The 18,262-nt window shown below is 32.8% G+C and overlaps 1 protein-coding gene across 1 annotated transcript in view; it reads left to right on the forward strand.

Annotated features, from left to right (window-relative positions):
- DACH2 (dachshund family transcription factor 2) overlaps positions 1-18,262 on the forward strand; it is a gene marked incomplete at both ends in the record, with an annotated part of 663,098 nt that overhangs the window by 134,704 nt on the left and 510,132 nt on the right. The window contains one exon of the mRNA XM_079727906.1: positions 13,547-13,585. Coding sequence (XP_079584032.1) covers positions 13,547-13,585 — 39 coding nt within the window. The remainder of the gene's footprint in view (positions 1-13,546; positions 13,586-18,262) is intronic.

Genomic DNA, 18,262 nt, shown 5'->3' on the forward strand with positions numbered 1-18,262 from the left:
ATTTGTGACATCTTGCATTATTCTAGAACACAAGATTTTCTAATATCATTACAGCAGGGAAAGGAATCATAAACTTGTATGGTAACGTAGAAGACTAAGAGCAAAGTGAGAAAGTGTTAAATTCTGTTTTCAGTTGACTAGAATGATTCCTCCTGAACATTTGATTCATCTGTTCATTTTAGATTTGTGGTTTCTCTAAGATTGTTTCATCTAATTAAATATTCATTGTTTATATAGCATCCATATAATGGTATCCAATATGTTACATATCTATATGTCTTCTGTTCCTTTAGGCACTATAAGCATTTGTAGGATAATAACATAGAATCAGATGTTTCTATATCACAATCACTACTACCCTGCAGAATGTTCTCATTCCCAAGGATATTTCCCCCACTACTTCAAGCTTCCGTTCTGTTGGCATCTTTATATAAAACACTGGAGGAGTGATAGATGGAGGATAAGAGTGAAACATACACACACACACATCCAAGCACATGTATTAGAATGGACATTTCTTACTTATACCTTTTTCTGTTTTTTCCCCAGGAAAATAAGATCAATAAATTTTTCATTCTTGATGACCCTATAAAGGTTTAAGGAAAAAACACACCTTACATTTCATAGTATCAACAAAATGCATACTTTCACCCTATTGTTTAATAGTTCAGTAGTGTTTTTTATGTGATTGTTATTCTTCCAAAAGCCTGCAGCTCATGTACATTACTTTTGATTTGAGTGCATCTCCCTTCTATTCTTTCCTAAGAAGAGACTGAATCTCTTTTTATCCTTTTGGTAATGAAAAACTTTAACAAGCCAATGCTAAATGATTTCCAAAACAAAAAATTTGAACACAGATATGTGACCAATAAATAACTTATTCAAAAGACACTTTTACCCCAATGGCATTAAAAGAAGCAAAACTTACATGTTAAATAATATTTTACTGGTACCTTAATATTTATCTTTGAATGATGATCCGGAATGCATTGTTATTGATGAGCATATTTTGAGTTATGGTATGTACTTTATTATTCTGAGGGACCCTTGAAAAACCCATTATTACAATGTTATTAAGTCAAAACACATATAAAACCTGAAATAATCTTTTGGAAATGAGAGAACAGCTTGTCTTTTTTTCAGTCCCATCTGGCAATTTGCTAGAATTTGAAAAACTCTTTAAAATGTACCTGCATTTTAAGCATTTTTCAGCAACAATATATAATTTGTAATATTGTGCATAATTTTATTATTTTGTGTGTAGACCTACTGTCTATCATTTTGTCTTTGTTGTTGTTTTTTAATGTTTTTATTGGAGTATAATTGCTTTACAATGGTGTGATAGTTTCTGCTTTATAACAACATGAATCGTTGTTGTTTTAATTGGAGTGTTTAAGGTCACCAGAGGCAAATTGTGAATATTACTTAATATTATAGTTTTAAAAAATGTGGTTGATATCTAAGGATGGTGGTTATTGAAATGATACATTTTTCAGTTTATATATGATATTTTTTCAGTTGAATAATTTTTATTCCATTATTTAATTCCAGTGTTTCAAAAAGAGAACTCTATTGGCTTTCTTGATATTTTATGACAGGATCTCCCTTTCAAGAGATATAAGGGCATTTCAGTGTGTAATCATAGCAAGGTTATTATTCATTTTGTTAACACTTTTTCTCTAAGCAAAATAAAATTATTTCATAATTAAGTATAGTGTTTAAAGAAGGGCTTTATTTGGAAGGTGTCAAGATACCTTGCAAATTGGTGTACTAAGACTTTATAGTTTTTTATTCAGTAGATGCAAGCATATTTGCACTATCACAAAAAGATATACATTTAATAAACTGCTCATTTTTATAAAATATTCTAAACATAGTGCTCAACTTACATCATATGGCAGAATGATGAATATTTTGGCATGAAAATGAAGTTGAAAAGAATACAGAATAAATTATATCTATTTTCTCCTTTAAGTATTGAGTTAAGTATGACAGATTCAAAAGGATTTCTTTTGCAGCATTTAAAAAATAATATAGATCACCACTCATTTAAAAATTCAGAAATAAGAAAACTAACTTACCAGGTGTTACCTTGACGGTTACAATTGTAATAATTATGAAAGAGTAAACAAACATCTGATCCATATTAGTAAATCTCTGTAATACGTCCAAATGATTATACCTATAGTAAAACATGCTGGGACTATTTCAGAAAAATCCTTGGATTATTCTTGCTTTTCACTAAGCAAATATTCATTGTGTGTTTAATGAGTGTTAGTCTTTAGAGCAGTGCTAGATACTTTAGAACAATGCTAGAAACTTAAATATTCAAATAAGGTGTTGAGAGTTTACATAGTCACTATGGCCCAGGGCAAATATGAATATAAAATTTAGAGTCCATGATTTCAGTTATACTGTGAGGTATAAATTCAGAGAAAGAGAGTATCTTTTTGGCATTAATTTTAATAACGGAAGTTATTAAATTATATATAGTTGTGTATATATGTATATGTATACACACACACAGAATTGACAGAAAAATGCAGATAGCCAAAAAATAAACTTTAAAAAATTGGCTAGGGGTCTTCCCTGGTGGCGCAGTGGTTGAGAATCTGCCTGCTAATGCAGGGGACACGGGTTCGAGCCCTGGTCTGGGAGGATCCCACATTACGCGGGGCAACTAGGCCCGTGAGCCACAACTACTGAGCCTGCGCGTCTGGAGCCTGTGCTCCGCAACAAGAGAGGCCGCGATAGTGAGAGGCCCGTGCACCGCGATGAAGAGTGGCCCCCGCTTGCCACAACGAGAGAAAGCCCTCGCACAGAAACGAAGACCCAACACAGCAAAAATAAATTAATAAACTCCTACCCCCAACATCTTCTTAAAAAGAAATTGGCTAAAGTCTAAAGTGTAAAAGTGATGAATTTTAACGAACATCTTTAAAATAAATTAAAACAAATTTAAGATGGTATAGTAAATAAAATAAAGAAGTTTAAAAGGAGGGTTGTTTTGAAAAAATATTCGTAAGAGATATACCAATACAATATATGGATAACTTGGGGGAATTCATTTGCAAAGGAAAGAAAAGTCTTAATTCCTTGACATTCCCCCACTTCATTCTAATAATTGTTTCACGTGAAAGGAAAACATACACTTTCATGTTTTCTAAGACACTTAACCTCTCCCTTTTCTAGAGCCTGTGCAAACAGAAGTGCTTATAACTCCAGCATGTTACCAACTTACTAAACTTTGAAAAGACAGTGACTCTGAAATAGTGTAGATTTGCCAGTTGCTAAATAGATGATTTTTCAGTACTATATTGTAGTTAGTCTTACATTTAATTGTGATAATACTTGTATTCTAGAAATCATAGTATTAGCTTAGGAGCAGTTCATCAGTATTTAGCAAAAATCCTTTGGTGAGATGGCATAGGCTTGAGACTTGGTGCTTAAATTCTAAGTTTTCTGGCACTTTTGGCTAGTTCAAATATAAGAAAATAAGGCCAGAATCTAGTATATGACACTGATTAATTTTCAACCCAAAGAAAAACTGGTTCTAGGAAAAAAACTATTTGTCAAGAAATTCAGATTGTTTGGAATTTATTCCTATTTAATAACATAATATTTCCCTAATAAAGTTTTTCTAATAAGACATATATGTTTAGATTATACTTTAAGTATATCAAATAATCTAGGGTTTCAAAGTCAAATTTAACTGCATTATTTGGAATCAGATTTTCTTAAGTTTTTTTTTTTTTTTTTGAAAACGTAGTAATTAAAGAAGAAGTAATTGATTTGGGGCCTCATTTTTCGTTTGTTAAGGTATTCTTGGTGCTTCAAATAGATTCCACAGATAATTTTCTGTCTATCATCCTGTTTACAACTTCATAACCTTTAAAAGTTTGCACTAAAATATGATATGGTCAGCATTAAAATATTGTGATCATGTAAAGGATCCTGTTGATATTGTCATGTGACAGCGTGGTGAGGTAAATTTCCCTATGTTGTGACAATGGGCCTTGCCTAACCACAACTTAATCCTAACATTTGAGAAGTTGTCAAAACTATATTATAACTGATTTTCAGAACTCTTCTATGAAGACAGCTTGCTTCTACTTAATTGAAAATATACATGATTGCTTTCACTAGTCTTTTTTTTTCCTTTTAGCAAGAGACCAAAATTGGAATTTTAATGATGACAGTTAATTATAAAATTATCTTTTCCCCTGAAAAATAGTTCAGAAAAATCATGTGGTCTAGTATTAAGATTTCATTTCTCTGGATGGACCACATACATGTTTATATGTAGGCTTACATTCTACACACACACTATGTTCAGCAGATGAAATGTTTGAACCACAAGAGTATTTAAAGGATACAAAAGGCTTTTTGATTAGCAGGCTATTGTTACTTACAAATGAATTTTGTCTCCTACAATTAAAAAAAGAACATTTATCCTTGTGTTGCACATGGTTTTCATTTTACTTTTTGATTTTAGTACTCAAAGACTATTAAAATAGGACATTAGTTTCTTTCCTATTAAAAGCCTTTAAAGAAAATGATGTTTTAAAAAGAAAGTCAAGACTTTGAACACCTTTGAGTTTTTCTCCCATTTCTAAATGCTCTGTAAATTGTGTGTGAATAATTTAAGACCTGTATGCTTATATTGTGACATTGCTATTGATTTGTAAAATTTTTGTTTGCTGCAGATTTTAATGGGTAAATGGCAAGTGTGAGGTAAGAAGGACATGCTATTTGTGAGCATGACAAAAAATGTATTGTTTCCTACTAGGAATACACCTTCAAAAATAACTGGGTGGTCTTTTATTGCCACTTGATGTGATTTTTAGGGGGAAGCAGTCACAGATACAAAGACATTCTTCAGGATGTGATCACTATAAGACCAAGGACCTTACAAGTAAGCAGAGTAAAAGCCTAAAGATCTCATGTAGGATTGCCACATTGGTTAGAAGAAAAAAAGGGAAGACCTAGTTGCCCTGGAGAGATGAGGAGGCAGTCTGAAATCTCTTGATTTTCAGTGTGAAGATTGCTACACTTTCTACAGTGTGGAAGAGAAAGAATGCAGTACTAAGGAATCCTAAAAAAGGGGTGACTATAGAGACACTAGGAGAATCATGATGTGATGGGTGGAAAAGACCCACAACACATGCTGGGGAGTATTGAATCATTTCTATTAACAATGATTCATATTCATATAACTTACAGAAGGGTAGAGTCCTTTTCTTTCATTCATTCTTTTATTGTTCTTTTCTTTCATTCTTTTAAAATTTTGTTTGAATTGAGAGAGAGGCAAAGTGTTAGGAAGAATTACCTCCAACTACCTGTGACAGTATTGCTGATAAACTTTCAGAAAACAAAAATGCATGGCTGGTGAAGTTTTAGACTTAAGGGGGCATATCTTCTAACAGATGGAGTATACACATAGCTATGTATGAATAAAGAAGATGCTTATGCATTATTTGAGAAGACAGTTATGGGAGTAACCTCTAGTAATTTATAAATTGAAAAGGGTAAATATACAAAAGGACTAATACAGACAACTTCTGAAAAGGAGAGAAAAACCCCACTTAGTCACTTAAACAAAGAGAATAACCAAAAGAAAATATTAGGTAGTGAAATAGCTAACAACCTTCATTGGTATTCATTTAGAGCTAATCATAACCCTTGGTGTGAATTTAGCTAAGAGATGTATATTTGAATAAGCTGCCTAGATATCCATATATTGGAAATTTTGTTTGAAGACTTAATGGTGGGCCTGTTTGATTTTGCTAAAATGTTAAAATTGACACCTAAAATACAAGACAGTATCAGAATATTGATTTTCACCAAGGAGAAATAATTATTTTATTTTATTGGGATCAAGTGATAAAGGCAAAAACTTGTATTAAAAAAACCTGAGTGAGGGGCTTCCCTGGTGGTGCACTGGTTAAGAGTCTGCCTGCCGATGCAGGGGACATGGGTTCGTGCCCCGGTCCGGGAATATCCCACATGCCACGGAGCGGCTGGGCCTGTGAGCCATGGCCGCTGAGCCTGTGCGTCCAGAACCTGTGCTCCGCAACGGGAGAGGCAACAACAGTGAGAGACCCGCGTATCGCAATAAATAAATAAATAAATAAATAAATAAATAAACCTGAGTGAGATGATACATAACACTTTTGAGGCAACAGAAAACTAACTCTGTAATGTGTGGAAGGACTACAACAATAATATTTAGGGAAGGAAATTTCAGTTGGAGGAAATTTTCTGTCATTCAAAATTCATAATTCATGGCATTGCAACAAGATAAAAAGTATTAAAATCAGATAATATAAAAAAATTCAAACTATGTTCATAAAGATTTTAGTAGTATACACAAAAATCTGGGGAATAATGAACATAATAAAGAAATAAAGATTAATTTTAATTTCCATTAAAAAGCAATATTTCATTGCATCAAAGATTTGATATAAGACCTGGAAAAATGAGCTTGCTCTTGACATTTACATTTGAAATAAATACCATCACCTCAAATACTTTTTATCAAACATGTGTCTTCTAAAGACTAATCATGTTTTATAATGTTAGAGCTGATTTTGTTATCAAGGGGGTGTTAAGTAGTTAGGTTTTGTTGTTCTCAAAGCATCCCAGCCTAGTGAGAGAGACACACATATGACTGAGTGCTATGACACAGGCAAGCACAAAGTGCTCTGTGAGCAGAGGGGAAGGAGTCATTGTTAGTTTATGTCTTTAAAAAATGTGAAAAAAAAGAGGCAACCAAGGTTAATGTTAAGATCAGCACATTATTTGACCTCATTTTACTATTAGAAAGGAATAGGGGAACTTATTCAGAGCAGAGGGACAGGAAGTTTCACAGCCCTTCTAAATGTTTGTTTTCACCACTTTGTCTTAGAGGCTTTGTGTACATGGTCTTATTGTTAGACACTACAAGGAGCTATCCATTAGTTATGGTTCTTGCTTTTAGTTGTTTGCATTTTAAATGATAAAACCAGCAGATACTGATGGGGTTAGGTAATGTTGAACATATCAATAAATAGATGAAAATGTACATACTGTTATGTCTTTTCACTTTTATCATAGGTGGAGGAAGTGGGATGGTTGACAGCAGTTAGTGGGAGTGGTGTGTTTTTCTCTGTGTAACTGTTAGGCAAACTATGTCTTTCATTTTCTATGTTTCTAGGAATTTTCCAATGAGGAAGTCCCAGATAAAACTAACTGTCTAAAGGAGAAATGAAAATAACAGTGACTTTCTGGATGAATGACAGCTTATTTTTACCTGCATGCAGGGTTATAGGAAAGACCTGAAATTCTACAGGATAGATGAGATTACAACATTCCTATAACCCCACTCAGAATGTTATGTTTAGTTCTGGTTACCATATTTTTCAAAAAGATGTAGCATTTGAAAAGCGGAATTAGATTGACCTAGAACTACTAGGTATTAACTGTGAAGACAGGATAGAGCCCTGAATTTCTGTAACCTTTAAAGAGCAAAGGTTGAAGAAGATTTAATTGAAAATAAACTCACTTCAATATACATATAGATAGAGACGTATAAATTTCAATAGAAGTGAAACTTGCTTCCGTACTTCTCAGGTTTTCAAGTCAGTTTTTCTGTAGCATGCAAACAGAGCAATACTCTACTGATTTCCTTTGTGAAGTAAAATGTCTGAAGAATTTTCATTCAATACTTTTCTGAAACATAGAAAGGATATGCCCCTTAGCTGAATACCACTGACAGACATTGTGCTAACTATGAATCAAGAAAAAGTATGTCTCAGGAGTGGCAACTAAGTTACAATAGCTACTAATTTCTCAGAGAAATTTTAATTTAATCTACCTGTATTTTAGGCAGGTTGTTGGCAACTTGGAAATCAGAGAACCATAGAGTATTTGAGCTATGATAGGCCGGAGAGGTCAATTTATCCAACCCTGGTTTTACAAATAAGGATACTGGGATGTAGAAAAGGGAAATCATTTGCTCATGGTCACACATACGGTTGCATCGTTGATACTAATACCCAAGTCTCCTTATGTCTTGTTCAGTGTTCTTTCTGTGACACTATTGCTTACAGAATAGGTTGTTTGAAAATTCATTTATAACTTGGTTTCATGGAACTTGGAAAATCAATTTTCATGGAATCAGTCATAAGCTCAGAGTTCTCCTTTGTTCCATTCTATACTTTGTTTCCATGTTAATTTAAGCTTTAAGTCATATTAATGCTAGCTTTAGAGTCTCGGTTACACATGTCCATTCCTTTTTATTTTCATCTCTATCTACCTGGTTATCTCATGCTGAGGACATTGCAGTAATCTTCTGCCTGATCTCACCTCCAGACACTCTTGTAGCAATTCATTCTGCCCATCCTGTCAGTTTCCACTTCCTAAAGCATTGTTATCCTCTTTCTTTGTTTTCCAAAACCTATCCATTCCTCTAGGCCCCAATCAAACGTCATCTCTTTCATAATGACTTCACTTACCACTCTAGGTATAAGTGATGGCTTCAACTAAATTCTTATAGCTATTAGTTTATACCACCATGCATTCAACTTTCATTCATCTGATATTTTTAAATGCCTACTCTACACCAGGAAATCATGTGACGTTTATCACTCACAGACTTTCAATGTAACAGTTTGTGACTATGATATGTCTCTCGTTTCAGATTGTAATATTCTTGATATCAGGGACCATGCTTGAAGATCTTTGTATTCTCCATAGCCTATAGCAGAGGGGCTTTTGTGCATAGTTGATGATCAGTAAGTATTTGTAGATAAATATTGAACTAAGAAAGTGCTATCATAGGGTAAGGAGATAAATGCGGCCTCTGTGGGATCAGTACGAAAACTGTTAGATATCAATTATAAGTATGTTTGAAGAGCTTCCCTTAACACTTAAAGAAATTGGTTCTTTACATATCATGAAAGTGATCAAGCAAAAAAAGTATCAAGAAAAAGGGATATTTCATTCATATTTAGATAGATAAATATTGTCAACAACAGGAAGTGGAAGAACACTGAATCAAATTAAAAACCCTTCAGTCTCAGTTTCTACATATATAAAAGTGGGAAAGTGTTTCAAACCCACTTTTGTGCACAGAATATTTTTACTCCTTTAGTTAATGATGAGAAAAATGTTCTGTTAACTGTAAAATTATGTAACAATAAGGTCTTATTATTTAACATGAGATTTTGGATACAAAAAGGAGCTACATCAAAAGGTAATTATTTGTAATGTTAAGTATCTGCCTCTGATGTCTTAATTGGTGAGGAACATGTTTTTTATTTTATGTTATCTTATCCTATTTTATCTTATCTTATTTAATGGTGGTAGAGTGGTCCTTGTCAGAGATTAAATCAAGGGATGAATGTAAAGAATTTAACAGACTTTGAAATAAGTAATCTTCTTCATTCCCACTCCCACCTCTTAGTATTACATTGAGAGCATGTCCAGGCTGAGATTCCTTTGCTCTGACCCTGCTTGATTGTCTTCATCTGCAGCTAGACTAAACCAGATAGGATTACCAGAACGATCAACTGGCAAATGAGCTCATTTTGTTAGAAACAGCTTAGCTGAGTTCTGCTTACAGAACTGTTAGTGTTTCACGTCGAGTTTAAGCTGCACTAAACAAATAAGCCAAATGTTAGAAAAAATTAAGGTATAATTAAAATAAATTTTAGAATATTCTTTCTCTCTTGAATAACTTTATAATGACTCTATACTTTTCACCCATCAATAATTCAGAATATTTGATGCCATTAACTAAATTTGGGCTCATGATATTTCTGATCAACTTTACCTACTCAGTGAAAATTCACTCATTCTAAAACACACCAGCTATCCTTATATAAATTAAGCCCCATCATCAATGATGTAAATCAGTGTAGCATAGAAGAAATACGTTCTTAAAATATATTTTATTAGAATAAGCTTGAAGACTCTATACAGTGATGGATTTAAATGAGTAAATTGTCCCTTCACATAGCCAATATTCAGTTCATTGACAAATTTTTACTGAGTGCCTAGTCTGTGAACAAGAAACCTAAACTCATTCTTCAATGGAGATTGTATTTCAAAAGGAAAATAGATCTAAGACATGTAAATAAATAAAATATTTACACATTACTATAAATGCTATGAAGGAAACACCATCTTAATCAGCAATTAACAGTTGGAGGCTGCGACAAAGTTCTCTCCACAGGCAGCATACAATTTAGAAGTAGGCCAATTTACTATCATCTCAGTGTGTTATCAAACCATCAAAACCAAAGTTAACTAAAAGCTGATAAAGCAGTGTTTGCATCCAATGTCTCAGGGGCTTTAATGTACATCTACCATAAATGTTTGGTTTGGCTTCTAGAACATTTACTTAGTGTTTTCTCTGAGCCATTCTGAACATACTATAGAAATACATAATCATCAACCAGAAGACATGAAATATAACTAGTGTAACAGGGTTTAAAAAGTCCCTTACAAAAGGCTGGCTAGAACTCCCATATGGATCAAAGGACAAGATTCAAAGGGTCACTCATGGTGTCCTTAGCCAAACCTACAAACAAGGAGAAAAATTTCCAACAGAAATGTTGTGAACAAATATGCCAGAACAATAAATAATTTAAAATTTATGAAGGCTTTGAAGGATTTTAATGTTAAACTTTATACAGTAGAAATGATTCCAGATAGGTTATCTAATAATTAAAGTTCATTTATGTGACTGATATTTACAATATATATGTATTGAAACCCCCTTCTTACAAACAAAAATTTTAAAATGCTGTAAGCTCATTTATCTTTACTATCAACCCATCCCATATGTAGTTTTCCCTTTTTTTCCCTTTAGACTGTGTCTTTAAATCACACTGACATTTAAAGCGTCAAGCTCATGCACCAAACTATTTCAGAAGAAACATATTTAGTATGACCAAGGTTTTTGTTATTCTCAAATAGTTCTAGGAAAAATAAATTTCTGAAAGGAGGAAAATAGTTTTATTTTTCAGGTTCTTGAATCGGAAGATCATGCCTTTAGAGACTTAAGTGATCAAGAGGTTGTTTGGATACCCTCTGGAAACTTAAATAAGCCTAAAATATCCAGGCCTCTTTCAGTTCCTTTTTCTTTTGAAATACATTCTTGTCAAAGAATTTCCAGGATCTCTAAAGAGATTAAACAGGTTTATAAAAGCTGCTGTGGAGCAAGAGTTGACATATAAAATGAATAAAATTATTAGTTAAGAGTGAGGGAAGCTCCCCAAAACCTCCAAAACTGGAAATGCAAAAGTTAACATGACTTAATCATGTCTCCAGAAAGAAACTAAAAAAAAATTTTACCGACACGTATTTACTGGTCATTTATCCCCTACAGATGAAGTTAGGGGTAGGGGCAGGGCATTGCTTGACTTATGTCCTATTTATTTATCATATTTGTTCCCAAATCAACATTTTGTTTATTGTATTAGGCCAGGAAAATACATTACATGACTAAAAGATCTTGTCTGTGTGAGGAACAGCTAAAGCCTAATTTAGCAGTCCCTAAAATATGGTCATATATGCCAGGTTAGCAGGTGACTTCCATTTAAAAGCCTGAGACATTTTTCCAGCTTTATCGAAGTAACTGGCAAATCAAATTTGTGTATTTTTGAGGTGTACAATCATTTTACATATATCAAAGCATAGGAAACATTTTATTGATCTTTTGGAATTTTAAATATATGGCTACTGCTCTGATTGAACGATACTGCTTCTGAACAAATTCAGAAATATAAAAGTCACGTTTTAGTTTGAATGTCAAAAATAAAGTATATGTATTTAACTTGTGGTCCCTAAAGTCCTAGAATTATAGCTAGTGTTAGGCAGTATTGTAAAATGTATTCTCACATTTGACAAGACAAATGAGAAATTTTCAAAAGTCAAGGTAAACTCCTAATTTTCTAAGAAATTTTAAGATCCTTAATAAAAGGACAGTTAACTCACGTATGTTTATATATTTATTGTATAATTCTAACAAGAATGTTTCAGTATTTGGTAATTTCAAAATCTATGCTTAAATAATCTATGAAGCTCAAGCTATAGAAGATTTAAATTATTTTTAACTTAGCATAATTATGTACATATGGTGACAGTCAAAAATGTTCTGTTGTCTTCAGGAAATATTATAGTTAAAAAAAGGAGGATCTCTGGTAAAAGGGGAAAAGTCCTCCAATATAAAGCTCATTGGATTAAGGAAGTATGCATTATCATTGACTTGGTATGTATGAGTATATTCTACTTTAAGAAAATGTAATTTCAAAACAGGTTGTGTGAGTGAACTATAAAGCAAAATCAAATAGTTCTGACAATCAAGTGACAATCAAGAACACAAGAGTAGGTGAAAAAATGTTTACCTTCCTTCACTGCCACCTCCTTTCCCCCGCAACCCCAGATATATGTTTGCATCTGTGGGTTTTTTTTAAATGTTTCCATAGGCCTTTAAGCAGGGAAGCAGTTGCCTTTCAAAAACAAACAAACAAACACCTGAAAGGAGTCTTTTAACAAAAAGGCTATTAGAAGAAGAGATTATGAAGGGGGTGATGAACTAACCATATATATTTGTAGTGGACATTAGAAGGAGGTTTCTCTCTCTATACTACTAAGAAATGCAATAAGGCTCAAAATAGCCAAATTACACTACTTATAGTTTTTTTGTGTCCTGTCATTTTAAGTTTCATTGTTCTTTATTAAAGGGTTTAGGAACACCGGGAAATACTATACTACTGGAATTAATGGTTGTTTTGTTAACTAAGATAATTATGTGGGTTTTTTATTGATCTCTTTTGTATGTGTTTAACTTATTTTGTGCAGATGTGTGTATGACTGTGTATGTGTGTTTGTGTCTGAGGGTGTGTGTGTGCATGTGTAACCCTTTTGGGGAAGATGTAAGATAGTTCAGTATTGCTTCAGAAATCAGTATATAGTGAGCTGTGTGATTAATGGCTCCATATTTAGGAAATTAAGGCATAACATTGATATTGGCTTACTTTCATCATCCTGTTGGCCAAATAAAAATGAGAAAAAAAAAAACTAGAAGAGATTTTTGTTCCCTAAAAAGTGTTGGAATACCCAATGGGATGGGAAGGAAGGCTCTTGAAAGAAAGGGGAAAGACACAATATTGCTGAATCTTTTTTTTGGAATTGTTACGACCCGAGGCCATTTTCTTCAACAGAAATTTACAACCATATTTCCTTGCCTTCATGTATAGAAAAGCCCTAAACCACATGACATTTCACATTATTCTATACTCAATGGGGATTAGACTAGAAATGTAATAACATTATTCATATATTTAAAACACTATCTAATAGCAATTTAGGCTTTCCTACCTTCTTTGTGCTCTTCCCTGCTGGTGTTTCATTGTGTGTAACCTATCTAAAATTTCTGCAGAATTTAAGAAGATTTTTTTGTGAAATATAATAAAGCCTTGATTAATTGGAAGCTACTAACCAGAACTCTCAATTAACCAGTTTTATTTATTTATTTTTTGCTACACTCTCCTTTTAGAAGGAAGAGGCAAATGACAAGAAAACAAGCTGTTAACAGGTATTTATGTATTTATTTTTTAAAAATCAACTTCCTGGGAATGTCCTGGAGCCTGTACAGATTCAGCCCAACATCAGTAATTTTATTCCCTGTACTATACTTACTAAGGTAGGAAAGTAGAGCCATTTAAAATTTTCAGCAGCAAATATTGAATCTTGCTTAATCTTTAGTTAATAATAAAAAAAATGAAATCCAAATAGCTAACTAGAACCTGTCTATCCATTTGAGGGTTCTAGTTAATTGAGGTCTTCATGGTTTCACTATTGCCAGTTAGTGATCATTCATATGTATTAACTGGGAGTGAATCCCAGGAATCCGAAGTTGGGAGATGACTTCCAGCCACAGAGAGCAACTCCTTCCCTGGGAACTAAAGCAGAAGCTAGAGAAAGGCTGCAAAGTTGATGGGGGTTGAGTAAGGGTCACTGACATAAAAGTCATGACATCTATGTAAAATAATGGGAAAGTAATTCACCTGCGCCATGGCTCTGAAATGCTTAGGAAGGTACATTCACTTTTGCAGGGCAGCACAGGCTATTAAGTGTGCTACAGCAATAATGGCAAAAAAACAAACAAACAAACAAACAAAAACCCAGGCCTTCTAATCTTCTGGAATTTTTCTAAGCATTAGGAATTATTTTTTCTCTAAAAATACATTTTTAAAATATTTGGAAGTCTAAGATTTATGCTTGAAACTTCCTAAAATATCTATGAAAATTTCAGTTAAATTGCAATCAGAGACACCATACTGCTCCAGACTTCATACCTTTTAGGTTGTAATGGGAACAAAGAATGGGCAGTTAACTCAGAGACGCAAGGGAGAAGGAGGGCAACCCATGATTCTAAAGTACAGTTTGATATTGACTGCCACACACCCTTCTCAGGTTAAATCACCTTATGGTGATTTTACCCCCTTCCTTCAGGGCTGCTCATGATGCATGTTTTATCTGTATTTTTCTACAAGAAAAATGTCATAGGATTGTTAGAGAGATGGGGACCACACCATGTGATTTATCCTGGGTTTTCAACATAGAAAATGAAAATCATCATGGTGGTGTTTCTAATATCTGGGGCATTTTCTGTACTAAATATTACTCTTAAATATCATGCACACTAAATAATACCCAAGTGACCTGAAGCAGTGGATGTGCCTCCTTAAGTGCTAAACTTATTTTTAAACTGTGACTTCAATGCTGGCGGAGACTAGAACCCACTAGATTTCATTAATGAATGACTTTAACTGAAAAAGTTTAAGTGGATTGAGTTTTGAGATTAGGTTTGGGATATTGAAAGTAAGTGCTTTGATTTTATATGAATGCAATTGAATTCAGGCATTGAAATTGACATTTTTTTAGTAAAATATGTAAATGAATGTCAACTTCTTGTTTTTAATTAAGCATAACAGTAGTTTATAACTGTATAAATTTATTTCTAGATTAATCAGAACACACATTACATATGTGTATATATATATATATGTATATATATATATATATATATATATATATGTAATGAGTTTTTATACTAACTGTAATCTGAGGAAAACTGTGAAATGTTCTTGAAAGTATGTGTGCTGACACTCAAATAAACTACAGAGAAACAGGAGAGTTGCAAACTCTAATGCCTACTGAGACAAGGGTGGTAGCATAAATGAAAGGCCATAAGCAATAGGGAGTGGTGGGGACTATGGTGACCTAGAGAGCATATATTCTTTCCAAAGGTGGCAGCTATTACTCAGCTCAGCTGATTGCTACCAGGTGGGAATGCAGGCCCACTGTTGTTAAGATTTGACTTTTTAAGAGAAACTTGGAATCCAGATTTTTATATGAAATTCTCCAATTCTTAAATGTTGGTAACTAACTCAATAAAAAGCAACACTATGCAGGCAAAGCAAAACCCATCTGTGGTCTGGATCTAGCCCATGGGCTATCAGTTTGCAACCTCTGCTTTAAACTGTAAGTCCTCTAGGTACTGTGGTTTAGAAAATCACAGTATGTTATAAATGCACCCAGAGATCTTGATGATGGAAAATTCAAGTAAAGTAAATAAATAATAAGTGGAGTGCTTGTAAATAATTCTCCTGATACTCAAAATGGTGGTTATGCACTTTGTGATTTTTTCTTACTACATGGAAATAGCCAAGATATTTTTCCCTTAATGTGGTTTGAAAACTAAGATAAAATTATGAATTTTTCATTTTCATATTTATCAGTGCAATGCAGTATGAAAGATAATTTCTTCTATGTCCAAAAGAGAATATTTAAGTTAGGCTCTGTCATATAACATAATTAAGGCTACTACTTAAAGCCCAATTTATGGTGCTTTAGTGGGAAGAAAGTCATGTATATAGCATGTGTTGTTTTATTTTAAATTGGTTTGCCTTTAAACAAATTCCCTATTTTATTTGGTGAAATTCCTTTGTTTTTACAAATGGTTAAAGTAAGAAATAAAAGAAATGTAAGTAGTTAGCACAACAAAACTTCATTTGAACTTTTGATAGGCATTGGCAAAGATAAAACAAAAGCTGGTCATTTGAGATTTTATTGAGGTAACTTTTTGACTGATCTGAGACTTTGTTTGTTTGTCTGTCCTGCCCTGGACTTTAGCACATAATCCCACTGTGCTAAAGTGCTTTTGACATCTGTATGCCCCTTTCATCACTGGCAATCCAAAAGAATATTTGTCTAAAAAGGAAACAATTAAATTCCAACCTCTCTAGCAAAAAAAAAAAAAAGAAAACCGAAAAAAAAAAAAACACTGCTAAACCTGCTTTAATGAATCCTATGATCTGTACCACAAATCCTTAGTCAGGATGGTAAGTTAATATTGTCATTTTTGTTGGGAAACATTTATGAGAGGACTTAAAAAAAAAAGAGAAAAGTAAAAAAGAAAGAGAAAGAAAAGAATTCACAATCTCAAATCCTAAATTAACTAAAAAAAAAACCCACCCCTCAGTTGTTGACATATTATTCTACTTGCAGATTTAACACAAAAACATATGAAAGATGATAAATTGTTGGACAACTGGTCAACACATATGACAATGTGCAAAATAGCTGATGTTTTACTTAAATAAAATTTGGGTGGGCAGTGCTACCCTTTCTAGATCATCAGATAGTTTTGACCACAGGTAATCTGTTGCGTGATAGGGATGAACTACGTTTAAATGTATTAATTAATTAAAACCATTCCCTAAAAACTCTAACAAGTAGAGATTCTTAGTTAATTGGCTAGTCCTGAAAGATACAGAATCTAAGAAATAAGTGACTTTTTGACGCATTTGACCAATGTAGACATATAAATAAGGTTATTCAGGATAAATTTTGATGAACTAGTACTTTTTATAATATCTAACATTTTTTGAACATGATATCCCTGGTGTTTTCCATGTATTAGTTCATTTAATCATCATAACAGCCCTATAAGGCAGGTGCTATTATTGTGATTCTTGTTTTATGGATGATGACATTGAGGTACAGAGAAAGTTAAATGATTTATCTAATGCCACACAGCCTACAAATACCAGAGTCAGCATTTGAATCAAGGCCATTTGATTTCAAAGCTCATATACTTTGGATCAATATATTTTATAACCTGACAACTGGAATCAGACTAATTACCAAAACATGTAATTTCATTATATTTATATATATATACATATACATTTTATATATATATATATATATATATATATATATATATATATATATATATATATATATACTTTTTCTGACTTATCAAAAATGACATTTCTATTCTGAAATCAATTTTGGTAACATCACTTTGGTAGTGTGTAAAGTTAGCAACATTAATTTTAAAATAGTTCAAATAGAAAAAGCAGGAAATAATGAGAGATACCTGTGGACCAATAATCAGGTCTACATTCTGCTACATTTGATTCAGAGCTCAATTGAAAAAATTACAGATACAGATGTTTCTGTAAAGCATTAGTGATATGATTAACACTAATATTCTTTCTATTATACTTCACCCTTCATTGGAAGTAACCACTATTTTAAAATTGGTGTGTATCATTGCTATGTTTTTAAATTTTATGTGGATTTATACGTAAATAATATGCAGAATTGATTTTTGTGTTTTTAAAATGTACCTAAATGGTTTGGTATTATAGTATCATTTTGTAATTGTTGTTTTTGCATTATGTTTTTGAGATTTATCTGCATTGATACACGTAGATCTAGTTCATTTTTAAAAATTGTCCACTATACTCTTTCATTCTATGAGTATACCACAGTTTGATTATTTTTTACTGTATTGATGAACACTTAGGTTTTTTCTAATTTTTGTTGCAATGGGCATCATGTTTTCTTGTGCCCCTGTGGGAAAATTTCTCTGGTGTATAAGCCAGAAGTGAAATTGTTGAGCTGTGGGCTATGCACATCTTCAACTTAATAGTTACTGCCAAATTGCTCTCTAAAGCTGTTCTGATTTACCCTCCCACTAGCATTTTACGAGAGCTCCTATTTCCCAAGATTCTTGCAAATGTAGTAGGTATTTTTAACAAAAATTTCTTTGAAGAAAAAATAATTATTTTTCATTGATTCTCTTTCATGATTATACACAGACAAAACGTTGATTCCGATCACAGTGTGCATGACGATGTTTACTGATATAATATATTTGTGTCATTATTTTTCATTAAAAAATATATGCAGTTCA

This window comes from Hyperoodon ampullatus (assembly GCF_949752795.1).
Source record: "Hyperoodon ampullatus genome assembly, chromosome: X".
NCBI classification, from domain to species: Eukaryota; Metazoa; Chordata; class Mammalia; order Artiodactyla; family Ziphiidae; genus Hyperoodon; species Hyperoodon ampullatus.